Source organism: Glandiceps talaboti, chromosome 1 (assembly GCF_964340395.1).
Source record: "Glandiceps talaboti chromosome 1, keGlaTala1.1, whole genome shotgun sequence".
NCBI lineage: Eukaryota > Metazoa > Hemichordata > Enteropneusta > Spengelidae > Glandiceps > Glandiceps talaboti.
In genome coordinates, this window is record NC_135549.1 from 35,623,687 (window position 1) to 35,638,232 (window position 14,546).

Here is a 14,546-nt window from a genome sequence, read left to right on the forward strand (position 1 = left end):
ATTCATTGATGACACCACTCTATCTGAGTGTTTCAATTGAAGTTCGTCTTCATCTGCTATGCAGTCACAATTAGACAGGTCACATATTAATAACATGAAATTAAACCCCAAGAAATGTAAATGTAATTTTATCTGTACATACTGCATTCAGTTTGTGAGAGTCTAAACTATAATAAAAGTAATTTCAAAATTGCATATCAGGAAATTGAAAAAGTTAAGGGGTGTAATATTATATCATAATGAAAATGTATGGGAGAACTTTAGTTGAATATCACTGAAGTTGAAGTTTTAATACTCAATTAATTTTGCGACATTTCTCATACAAGCTCAAGTTGTAACAGTTTAGAGTTTGGTTACTCCTCTTTATATGTATATAAATATAAGTATTATTTTATTTTTTACTAATTATGCACACTTCACACTTAAATAACTGAACTTTTAATAATTCAAATCGAACGTATGCCATTATACTGTAGGGTGCGCCCTGTCGACAAAAGTCTAAATATTCATATATGCTATTAGCAGTTCTGTGTAATGACAAGACATAGATCAGTGTGAAATATCCTCAGGAATCAATAGAGTTTGTTCAAACCTACTTTATTTATTTCTATTTGCCAGTGTAACTGACTGTGACTTCACATGTTTACGACTAGTTTGACTTTTACCAATATTTCTCCCGGGGCGTAACCAGTGGCCATCTCTGATAGGGGTGTGTCGTCATATTCCCAATTTTAGACTCACTTTGACCAAAAGTCAATATCCCATTTTAGACCATTAATTTACAGGTTTTTTTTAGCATAAAGTTTAAACAAAATACATTTTCCTTCGGAGGCAACATTTTGGGGCAATTTATGGCAATTACGATTTGGCAAAGGACAAAGGGCCACACTTTAGACCAAGCAAAATCAAATATAATGCAAAGTGAACCCGTTTTAGACTCTTGAGTTCGAAAAAACCCTGACCCCATTTTAGACCAAATGGCTTGAAAACTAACCCAAAAGGTCGGCACATAAATGTATACTCAAATAAGGGAGTAGCCCCCCCCCCCCCCCCCCCCCCCCCCCGATATTTGTCTGAACAGCTCGCATCATGACCAAGCAAGGTTAATAGGCCACATACATTGTTCTGTTATTATTTATAATGTTGTCGATAACATTCCCTGAAAACAATATTTGCAATGAGCCTTTAATCTATATTTGTAATAATTTCCCAAATCGCTGCTGTTTTCAAAACATCGTAGACTTTCACAACGTTCTGTAACAAATATCCCTTGCCGGCCGTTCAGCAAATTCATGTAACATGATGTAATACAATGTACAGTCCAAAGTAATTATATTATTCCACGAAGTGTTTAGTAGTAGTGTTTGTACTAAGCAGCAGTACATTGACAAACACTTTTGCTTCTTATTTTACACTTTGGGCTTTTTAGTTTTGTCAGATAACCAGCCCCCTTGAATACTATGTACTCACTTTATTTCACTTTCTCGTGATTGGTTTCATTACCATCCACAGAGTGACACGAAGCAGTTTCATTGTCTTTCAAAAAAGTACCCGTCCCGTTCATACTGAAGTATGGGAAGCCGTTCAGGCCAAAAGTATTTTTTTATTTTAGCTGTAGTATTTTATATTTTTCATACTTACAAACTAATTTAAACTGTTTATGTACTTTTATTCCATGTTCACATTATTTTAATTGAAATAAGATTTCATTTATTTGAGAATATTGTTTTATTTTTCGTCAAACCAGAATTTTTTCAAGGATTATATTTAATTGAAATTCAAAATATATTTTTTGTTAAAGTTTTTTTATTTTATTTTTTTAAATTTTGTTTTCAACTTTCTTTTTTCTCAACCTTTTTTTTTTTTTTTTTTTGCCAAGTCTGCTGACAGGCGCCGGTCATGAGCATGTCATGCTTGTACCCGGTGCCTGTCATGAGTACATCGTGCTCGTGACAGGGGTGTCCTTTGACATCCATTATGATGTGTTTCGGCATCAAATACATGTTCTTATTACCTTCGAACTTGAAATTGATCGCTCAAACATTATAGTAGATCTCAAAACTGTTAATTTACGTGTGATAGTATCTGCTTTTTCCAACAACCGCGACTGTGACTTCAGCTGCGTACTCATGTGTACATGACATGTGATGATGACCACATGTATGATGTATTACATGATGTAGTACATAGGGCACGATCCATGTGCAATGGGTAAAGGTACTAGTTAATCTAAAACAACTAAAGTTTGTTGCATCAATAACAATTAATTTCATTATTGTGAAAATGACCAGAATTGAAATAAGATGGTACACTATACTTTGAGCATGAGCAAAACAGCTTTAGGAACAAAAATGTGAGGAAAAGTGAACACGTATTTCCAATGGGTCAGTCAGGTACTACTTCTAGTACGAGCGCACATGTTGACGTCGACCTGCTGTAATTACATATCAACCTAAACCAGCTTTTATTGCCTTGTAACGTTGTTATTGCCTTGTAACGTCACATGCGACGAATTGCATCGTGTACTCGCCCTGTCGCAGGGTCTTGTGACGTCGCAAGGAAACCGACATGTCGGTTGCTTTGTGAGTAGCACCGTGTAACCACTTTGGTTACACGATATGCAACACAACTAGCAAAGCACGATGCAATTCGTCGCATGCAACGAATTGCATCGTGTACTCGCCCCGTCACAGGGTCTTGCGATGTCGCAAGGAAACATGTCGGTTTCCTTGCGACTCGTCGCAAGTTGCTTCTCGAGTTGCTTCGTGAGTTACACCGTGTAACCACTTCATCGCATCGCAAGTTATTAATAACCTTTGACATATACTTATGTGTCAAATGACGTTCAGTGTTATGGCCGCCATATTTTTAGTATAAATATTCTATTTCAGCAAGTATTTTTAATGTAATTTCGATTTATCACCACGATTACCACTTACCAATAGTAAACAATGTCTATGAATGCTTCATCTCCGCTGAATATCATTTCATTTCCAACTTGAATGCAAGTAGCGACATCGGAAAGATCAACATCGCCCTAAACGAACTTTGAATTGAATAGAGTTTTACTATCGATACCTCAACAAGTTTTCAGTCGTTTTATTCGTAATTTTATTAGCAATTTCATAGCATTTTTGCCAAATTCCTGCCGCTAGAAGACTTGACCTCGATGACCTGTAACTTTTATATATCTACGCATGTGCAACAGTTAGCTCTTGTGACTCACCATGCAACTAGTTGCATTGCAAACCTCATCGCATGTGACGAATTGCTTCATGAGTTGTATCGTGTAACTGAATTGCACATCAGTACTGCAATGAGTCTTTTTATGTTGATTTCGACAATGATATGTCATGCTATGTATCAAAATAAAAGCAATCAACTTTCTGTAGTCTGTTTGAAAGCAAGACAAACAATCGGACTACGCATTATTGTTCAAAACTAAATATTATCATGAAGCCGACTTGCCTTCTTTATATCAGTTCAAACACAATTTTCGATTTCACTTCGATCATGAGCCACAACCGAGGAACTCCTAAAGTGGTCAAGGAACTCAGTTATATTTACATGCTTACTGGCTCAGTAAAGGTTATTATTGTGATGGGCAAGTATAGTGTGTATACTACTATTTTTTTTAGAGTGTTGTGTTTTTTGGTTCATTGTGCACAATTGAATTAGAAACAGGTGAAATGCACATGAAATCGTAAGTGCTAATTTGTATTGGGGTAGGAAATGAGGTCAAGTCAAGTAATCTTTCAAAAAACTACCCAAAACAGTGTGTCATGGTGCCGTATATCGCCTACCACTATTTTTGTCTCGTAAAATAAAATAAAATTTGAACATGCTTACAGTGCAATTTTTTGTTTTATTTATTTATTAATATTTATTTATTTTGTTTTGATTTTTGACATGGGAGCGTGACGTATTCACTGCACTGTGCATCTGTGCTATGTCCATATGAACTTGTTTTTCGCCGCGATGTATGTAATTTTCCAGGTAGACACAACATCATTGTTGTGTCTTTTTACACTGACTGCGTCAGTGGTACATGTTATTGTATCAAAATAAAAGCAATCAACTCTCGTGATCTCGGTAGTCTACTTGAAAGCAAGACAAACAATCTGGACTACGCATGCATTACAAAATGTTTTTAAGTCAACTTTGTGTAAATTTTAGCAACTTGTAAATTAATGATTATTCCTAGTCGTTCGGCAAAGTCATGCAAACAATAAACTAGTGAGTTGGTTGCTTTCATTGCCTATCATGCTTGTGTATATGATGTGTGTACGGCACACCTCATACTGCTGCATACACACATAAATGCAGTGCACATAACATGCGTGATTCGCGTGATAACTATAGCTACATTGTAATACATTCTAGTGACGTCAGTCGACTTGCACACACAAAGTATAACAGTCGCCATCTTTATAACACTGCACTGGTCATGAAACCTCACGCCTTCATGACTGAGAAATTCTAGATAATAATATTGATATTCCTGTAACAATCGATGTAGTGATACTGTGATCGATCCCAACTACATTGTGTCCTTATCGTTTGAATTTGGCATGTGTCACTGGGACCCGGAAATATGTACGTACGCATATGCACATCATGTTGTCAGTTGAGTTGGAGAATTTAAAACCAGACGATATTTTGTTGGATAAAATCCAAGTACAAACAATAATATACAGTATGGAGTCAACGATCATGTCAACTTGTACTCAAATGTATGTGTACACTTACTTTGAAGATTTTGTGATAAAAGACTGAGCCAAGCTACGTAAATGGAATTGTCAAGGACTGCTGGTATTTTAGGTATTTACAATTTATTCTGGTGATTTTAGAGTTTTAGAATTGCATAGGTTTGATACAGATAATTTCACAACTCATGAAACCTTGTTACAACATATATCACCAACCCATACATTCCAACAGCAATGATGTTTTTTCCTAAATTTGAATTTTTTAAAGCATTTTATGTCTAATTTTTCAAAAATTCACATAATATGGTTATTTTGGTTACCATTGCAACTGATGTTCATTAAATAACCACTTTTTTTGAATTCAGCATGACAAACTACCCTTGGTAGTAGGGTCAATGTGCAAATAAAAAGATATTTATCAGATTTATAATGTTATTTGTGAGATGTATGTGTATATAATGAAAAAATAATTTTCACATCTACCATGTTTCCATGGAAACAGCTATCCAATTTTATACAATTTATGTTACACCAGGTAGCACTAACTCATACATGTCTAATACAAGGACATTTTTTCACTGTATTATCTTTTCTTTGAATGTTTTATGTCAAATTTTGGAAAAATGATTAACATATTATGGTGATTTTGGTTACCATGGGAACAGATGTTCATAAAATGACCCCCTTTTTTGAACTCAGCATACAAAACTACCCCAGGTAGGGTGGTTAATATTAAAATAAACATGATTATTATAAAAAATATTATTTCTATATAATATAATATTTATTTAATTATTTAATTATTATTATTATATTTAATGACAACATGTAATACTGCAATGCGAGATGATGACATGATAGGCGGTGACTTTTTGTCGAATTCGAGTATTAATATGAAGCAAGCTAGGGAGTGCAAACTAAACACTGCCAACAAACATGGCCAACCAATTAGGGGAGTGATCAGTTTTTACGGCCGGGGGTGGGCCGGTGACTTTTTGTTCATGTTGTACTTAAAAATAGTGACCCCCCCCCCCCTGCAATTCATTCACAAAACAATCCAACCCCCAACCCCCCCTGACAAATAAAAGAACAATGACCCCCCCCCCCCATCTATTGACAAGAAACACTCTTTTTGTTCTTGAAAAAGACACTCTGTTCTCAAAGCATAATACCGCACACTGCACAGTTAATTTTACATGTTACATTTTCAGTAATTTTAAGTGTATCTGGTAAATTGCTATCCCAAATCCATTGCTTCACATGTATAAAGCTCTTTAGATAGGAACCCTATGAAAAGTATGATTGTCTGTTCACGGACGTACACAATATTCATGGTTTAGTAACCAAAAGTTCTAGGATATCTCTTAGATTGAGTGAACTATTAATATTTATTAATTCAGCTAATTATCAAGTACAGTATTATAAATGGAGTTAATATACTTGTAAACCCATGTCAATAACTGTCACACATAATGATGTACTTGCATCATATAATGAATTGTTTACATCATATAAAGATATGTTCACATCATATAGTCAATATATTGTTTTCTTTAAACTTAACACAACTGTGGCTTTCCATACTTGTACACGTTTGCACTCCTCAAGGTTTTGAATAATGAAATGTGATAAATGTCATTGTTTCAAAACAGAAATTAAAAAATGTCATAAAAATGTTTTCTGTACTACAGCAGTTTCTAAACTAGATTACTAATTCAATTCACTTACTACTGGCTATGTTGTCCAGTATATTGTTGGCAACATGATAGCCTTGAAAATAAATACACTCTAATACCAAGGAAATGTAACATTATGATCTGCTGACAAAATTTTACTCTCAGTATACAGTCACTCAATGTGGATACTACATATTCCAGAGGAGATGTAAAATCTAATTTTTCTCATAACTTTGTACCATGTCAGTACTATAGAAGTTCTGGCTACAGTAAATAGCCCTTTACTAGATCATCATCAAACAAGTCTGTGTTTATAACTTTGTTTATCAGTCATTCACATAATATATATTCCCTGAGAATCCGATTAATATTGTGTTCACCTTGGAATATATTTCTTTCTTGGTAGTTTATGGTGTAAAACAATAGCAAGAGAAAAGGGGGTTTCACATGTAGCCAAGTAACATGTATTAAACTTGGTGATGGTCACAGGTATCAGAGAAGAAGTGAAACACAAACACAGAAAAGTACTTTTTGATAAGACATGTAGTTCGTACTCTAGCTATGCAAAGTAACAGTTCAATAGTTTGTACATGTATGATAAATCAACATATTTGGGTGAGATCAGTAGGTAAAAAAACTAATTCTTTTAGTAAGGCCTCAAAACCCCTTTCTCACCCCTTCTAACTAAATTGGTAAAATTGTTGCAGACAGCAAATCAATTTCAAATCAGTATGTAGTATCATGTAGTGCTATGAATACAAAACCAGTATGCAGTCAGGAAAAAATAGCTTTTTCATTGGCACAATGTATTTTAGGGCCATGCATAACACATTTTTTTCCCATTTTTCAATTTGACATTTTTAGAAATGTTCGTGTTGGGGTACAAAACAGATTTCATTATAAAGGACCTCCTCTCACCCCACCCCTCACTAAAAGAATTTAGTTTTTACCCTAAATTGAACTATTGATCTCAACCATAAATCAATTTGGAACTTCTAATGGAGATGATCATAGTTATCATACATTATATGTACAAAAATGTATAGGAACTAGACTAACTATACACATGGACAATGAATATCCAATATCTAGACACAGGCTGGGTCAGGCACTTTCAGTCACAGTGTTTGCCACATATTATTTCAAAGTGTCCTAAATTGGTTATGTTTGTACACAATTCCACATGTTCAGGTCAATGGAGGAACAGATTTTAGAGCCAGTAAATCTTAAGGTATTTCATTTCTTAATATGTGTTACATGTACAGCTACACATGCAAGTTTTTGTACCACAAGATGACACAATGCAACTCATTGCGTGCAAAAGCGAGAAATCAAATTTCTAACAAATAACTGTTGCTTAAAGGTGGCCATGGTGCAGTGTTGTGATGCCATACCATACATATTGGATGTATCAAGAGAAAGAGTTTATGTTATATTTGAATGTATATTTATAGCTATTTGTTTATGGTTTATTTTATGCACTTACATTTTTTTGTTTAATAGCTTGCACAGCGCCCTCAAGTGGCAGCATAGTGGCTCAATGACTAGTACGCATGCGTGTCCTATACACTAAGCAATGTTTTTTTGGTGGTTTTACCCAAGGATGCATTGCAGAACAATGACTACGCATGCAAGTTCTACATGTATGTACGATGTTCAATCTCCATGCCAAGGGCACTATCTATATCATTGTGAGGCAGCTGGTCACAAATGAATCTACCCAGCTGTGTGAGCTTAGGGGCTTTGGCCTAGTTATTATTAAATGTATGGACATTGAAGTACAGGAGCATGGCTCATGGTTTTGTTTAGTTGAAAACAAGGTGACCCCCCTCCCCCCTTTATTCGCCTCGTAAAAATGATGACCCCCCCTTCTTTGAGTCCCAAATTGAGGTGTCCCCCCCCCCCTCTGATTTACCGGCCCACCCCCGGCCGTAAAAACTGATCGCTCCCTAGAATTGCATGTATGCCGTTGTCGACCAACTTCAAGTCCCTCTGGTGCTCCTCCCCACCATTTTAACACCTGATACTGAACACATGGAGATGAAACCTGTTCAACGTGCCCTATTATGTACGCTGTCAGAACATTTTTGGACCACTTGAAGTTTACGAGGATCGACACCTTCAGACTTGTCTGCATCTGTCTATGGCTATCACACCGACCAAGCCACAGCCTTCTCATTTACATTCGATATTGCATCGCTGGTAGACCTCCGATCACTGAACAATAAAAACTTTGATGGATTCCAACGAAAGTGTGTTACCTTAATTACTACTGTGTCTTGCATCTAATTTAGATGCCTTGGGAATAAATGACAAGGACGTTGTGTATCATCTTCACTCTGTTGTCGAGGAACTCTGTCCACTCAATTATTCTGACAAAGGCTATAAATATAGTTGTAGAAGAGGTGTTTACTAAACTGATGTGGCCAAACACGACTGGTTATTTTGGGATTTACTGTACAATATTGATAATTTACCATGCATCGTACACATATATACTGTGAGCCATATACAGCCAATATTTCACAATACGCATGTACGTGGTAACTTTCATAGAGTGACATCCTATTATAGCAAGATTTGATGTGCAGGTGTTTACTTTTAAGGTGTATCTACAAAATATTTACAGATAGCTTCCAAAGTTTACTGAAGTCAGACAGTACTAAAGTAATTGGCTTTCATCGTTGCAATCCGATAACTCTAGTACTGAAAAGACATATAGGCCATCAGTATAAACTAATTTTAGAACAAATGTAAAATTCTAATGTTGTGAAATAGCGTCCTCTCTGACAAGAATAAACAAGTTTCTGGACATCGACACTGTGTCTGTCAACATCATGTATAATCATGGCAAGTTCATAAATTTGTAAATATTACATATTACCATCAAAACTATCTTTTTCTCTGACTTTTTGCCGTATTCCTACCATTATCATTGTCCTATTAAAGTTTACCAACTTTGAATTAATTAGTGCACAGCTAATCCTAGAACAAACTGGTCGGCTATTTGCCAAATTAACATATTTCCATAACACATATTTTAATGTGTAATGACACAATAGGAAAAGGGGGAAATGATTTGTAGGCATGTGAAGGAAAAAAATTGATCCTGTAATGGCTTGAGAAAAAAAAATTGTTCCAACAGGCAGAAGTAAAAAAAATTGTTGTGATTTGCTGAAATCAGCAAAATTTGGGAATCAGATTCTCATTTTTTTATCTGGAGATGTGCCACCTAATGCAGTGCTAATATTTTCAATATTTGTGAGCAAGCCCTGTTTTTTTCCAGCATTTATGATATAAGGCTGCTTTCACAGGATGCAAGCTATGCATGCAACATATTTTCACTACACATGCAAGATATTTTCTTCTAGCCCCTGGTACTATTATAACGGCTTCAAGGAAAGCAACTCAGAGGGGTCAGGAGTACAGCACTCCCCAGATCAGTCAGCTTCTCATGGATTTTTTACCAGCTATCTCTTGTACATAAAAATTAGATAGCAGAAGCATGGATTGTAAACTGCTACTTATTGCTACATACACAGAACAAATTAGTTGTGAATCAGTGACATGTAGGTATAGTTATGAACACAATTGGTAACCGAGAAAACAAATGGCTTCTGCATATGGAAACATGATTTGATGCTGGACTGACAATAGAAAAAAATTGGCTTTCAGACCATCAGAATTTTCATGCCCCCAACCTTTGAACCCTCATTAGTCCCCGCGGACGAAGTCCGGAACGGGGACTTATGGATTGGGTTCCGTCTGTCTGTCCGTGCGTGCGTCCGTCCGTCCGTCCGCAGCCGTTTCTTGGAGATGCCTGGACCGATTTTTTTCAAACTTGGTACAGGGGCAACATACTATGGCATACATATGCACGTCAATTTGTTTTATGATATGATCCAATATGGCCACCTAGCAGCCATTTTGTTTGTGAATTTTCCATGTCCAAAGCCATAACTCAAACATGCTTTAACAGATCTCATTCAGAGTTGGTATTAGGACAGTGTTCTATGACATACATGTGCATATCCATTTTCGTCGTGATACGATCCAATATGGCTGCCTGGCAGCCATTTTGTTTGTGAATTTTCCATGTCCAAAGCCATAACTCAGACATGCTTGAACAGATCTCATTCAAAGTTGGTATTAGGACAGTGTTCTATGACATACATGTGCATATCCATTTTCGTCATGATACGATCCAATATGGCTGCCTGGCAGCCATTTTGTTTGTGAATTTTCCATATCCAAAGCCATTACTAAGACATGCTTGATCAGATCTCATTCAAAGTTGGTATTAGGACAGCATTCTATGACATACATGTGCATATCCATTTTCGTCGTGATACGATCCAATATGGCTGCCTAGCTGGCAGCCATTTTGTTTGTGAATTTTCCATGTCCAAAGCCATAACTCAGACTCCATTTTCATTGTGATATGATCCCCCATACCCAACCAATCCTTTATTGTTGGAGGCATATTCCATGTCCAACAAGCACACACAACATATCTAAGTCTGTTTGTTTTAGGTTCACAAATGTTGTTGCGTGATCAGAGTAGTGATAATTCCTTAAAACCCAATTATACCGGGGACTATGTCATTCTCAATGACTTGTTTTTTTAAGTTTTACGGTCCATGACCGATGCCTCTGGTTCGATTTATGAGTGGGGTGGGGGTGAGTGGACCAACGATTCATTGAAAGATAATTTGTGTCCTATATTATCTGATACCAAAAATACTTAAGTAATCAAAGGTAATAGTGCTAAACCCAACTGTCACATTGACCTTTACTTGCACACGACAGTGCATGACAGAACTGGTAACGCTCATGACTGGAGCAGACACAGGAGTAGTCCTACTTGCTTACTGAGTAAGTTGTCCCTTCCTCGTCAGTAATCTAGACCCATGCATCATCTGCAAGCAGGACTATTAAACACCGGAGTTACCGATGATACTCGCAACACTCATAACTGGTGCTCCAGTGCAGTAGTGCATGTGCATTATTGTGGTTAGAGATAGTCGGTACTTGCTAGCTTGCTTCATATTAATACTCGCATTATGCATTGCAATTCAACAAAAAGTCACCGCATGTCATCATCTTGCATCGCAGTATTGCATGTTGTCGTTGAATAATCTATGAATAGCATAACATCATTACAAAGTTTCGCATGAGGGTATCTCATCATGTATGTCAGTAAGACATAATGAAATTCTCGAATCAAGCATTGCGGTATGTCATTTTTTCCTGTATGTGTGTGTGACTGTGTTTCTCCAAAATGACTGGGTCAATTGATATGAAATTTGGTACACACCTTCCTTATGGGAAAAAGAAGATCTGATAAGTTTTTGGTAAACATCCCATAAATTTTAATGACTCACTTGCATAATCAACGTTTTCAGCAAATAGTCTATATCTTATGAATTCAAGTTTCAAACTTCATATAATTTGGCACAAATATCAAAAAACGTATATTACATATGCTTTATCAAGCTTGTTGGTGTAACTTTAAGTCTTAATGAATTTACATAATTAATGAGTTTCTGTAATTAGGCTATATCTTAAAATTGCATACTTCAATTTCATTACCATTCAGTACGTACATTAACCATAACAAATCGTATGTGGCCTATACAATTTGTTGATGTACCTGACAGTGTTAATGAATAATTTGCATAATTAATGAGTTTCGGTAATTAGGCCATAACTTAAGAATACATTCTTCAATTTTAATACAATTCAGTACATACGTTAACCTTAATAAATCCCATATATCCTGTAAAGTTTATTGATGTACCTCACAGTGTTAAAGAATAATTTGCATAATTAGTGAGTTTCAGTAATTAGGCTATATCTTAAGATAGTCTATCTGCTAGACCTCGGATGTTCTTCAGATAAAATACGACACACGACGAAATATCGCTATTGAGGATGGAACATCCAAGGTCTAGCAAATGTCATCAGGATTTAAATAACTGCCAATCAGAGAACTGCATTAGCGACAAGCACAAACAGAGGACAATAGCTAATTTTTCATGCATATTCATCTTAAGGAGGGGGATGTAAAAATAACCACCAATGCGTTAACTGAAATGTGTGAATGACAATGTCTACACACTCATCAAACACAATTACCATAAACCGATAAGACATAGTAATGACGTAACATGTGTTTGTCAACATCTGCATGCAGAGATTGAATATATTAAAGTATATATATGCATACATGGCCCAACCCACCGCTTAATGTAATCTCAATGGAATGTGCAGTCTGAAAATGACATTTGCTAGACTGTTCGGGCAAGCCCTCACTGCGAAATTCGTTCGCTTATAGTATCGAAGGAAAGCCTGAACGTCTAGCAGTAACGCTATGTCTTAAGACTGCATACATAAATTTCAGTACCATTCGTACATACTTTAACCATAACAAATCATATGTATCCTATAATGTTTGCTGATATACCTTACACTGTTAATAAATACTTTGCTTAATTAATGAGTTTTGGTAGTTAGGCAATATCTTTATACTGCATACTTCAATTTCCATACAATTTAGTACACACGTTAAATGTAATAGAGTGCGAGAGTGCATATGTACTACAAAAGCCATCGATTTCACCTAAAGATTTAGGGTACACTTTGCATAATTGATTATTGTCAGTACTTAGGCTTTGTCAAAAAACGTTCATTACCACATTTTTTTGAATATCATTTTAATTGGTAATTTGCATAATTGGTGATACCCTTACAGGAGGCATTCAATTTAAATCTCTTAGATTTTCGGTTAGAAATTTAGGAAGTATGATATTAACGTCGAACTTTCTAATTTTACCTTGTTGTTTTGCAATTTTTCCCAATATCAAGCTACTCCTGTTTGGTGTGAGCCATGTGATCGTGTAATTAACGCAGTATCTCGGGAAATATACACTTTCATTGAACACATTCATCGGGTGTAATAAAGTATGATTTATAACAATATTATGAAATCTATAAGCCTACAGAAATAAATTGTTTGTCTTCAACACTGTTGTTCACGATCTAGCCTACGTGTATTAATTTGCAAAATTGTAGTAACACTGGTGACCTTTACATTGACCTCTATATATTCAGTGCACAGTGAGGGCGCAATGTGTGATTTGAACAGGGAGTTTGAATTATATTTATGATAGCAAGACGATACCCTTACGGAAGGGTATTCAGTTTAAGTCTGGTATCACTACAGTATCTCATCATGTCAGTAAATCATAATGAAATTCTCGAATCAAGCATTGCAGTATTTCATTTGGTAACTGCAGTATGTCATTTTGACATTGAAGTATTGCATAGGCGAATATTGGCGGACATTCTACGCCCTACCAATGATGGGAAGGTAAATGAATAAACATTGCAAAATTGTATGTATATATATGCCATGCAACATGACCAAGCCCATAGCAACAATTAAACGATGGTGTATATTTCAGATATAACACCCTGGATGGGTAGGCATGGTAATAAATCTTCAAAAAATGTATGCAAATATGCCTAGCAACAAGCCCACATAATCATTGCAGAAAATTACAGTTTACTGTGAACATTTGTGCTACAATGCCACTGGTACATTCATTGGTTATAAAAATCAAACACATCCAAAATTATGTTATTTTTAGATGACTTTCTGAACTCTTTCCTGTCATACATATACAGGTGCCAAAAGGCCATGTGTGGCTGGAAGGTGATAACACAGCTAATTCCACAGATTCAAGAATGTATGGTCCAGTACCTTTTGCATTACTCAGGGGAAAAGCCTTTTTGAAGGTAATTGAGTGGACAAAGAAATTAATGTGCCAGGCATGCCTGCCTTGACATAGAAAAAACTCCAGTATCATACAAAGTCATTGTGTTAGGCTCAGTGTTTCTGTTTGTGTCAAATCTTGTGTATTTTACGCATTTTCAAGTAAATTAACGCATAAAAATTAGTGTCTGTATATGCCCATACACACTCCATTATCCTCAAAAGACAGAGCCATTTTGCCTGCAATGTAAGCTCACTCATGCAAACAGTAGTGCAAATGATTGTAAATCAACTGTTAGTCTGATTGCCCAAGACAAGTCAAATGTACTGCCACGCAAGTAGATACGCAAATTGTCCACTACAATATGAGAAAAATGTTTCTCA

At 35.9% G+C, this 14,546-nt stretch overlaps 1 protein-coding gene across 5 annotated transcripts in view; it reads left to right on the forward strand.

Annotated features, from left to right (window-relative positions):
- The window catches only part of LOC144439222 (mitochondrial inner membrane protease subunit 1-like), a 71,015-nt gene that overhangs the window by 53,620 nt on the left and 2,849 nt on the right, over nt 1-14,546 (forward strand). For all 5 annotated transcript variants that reach the window (XM_078128502.1, XM_078128517.1, XM_078128510.1 and 2 more), the window contains one exon: nt 14,075-14,185. In XM_078128502.1, the coding sequence (XP_077984628.1) occupies nt 14,075-14,185 (111 nt within the window). The remainder of the gene's footprint in view (nt 1-14,074; nt 14,186-14,546) is intronic.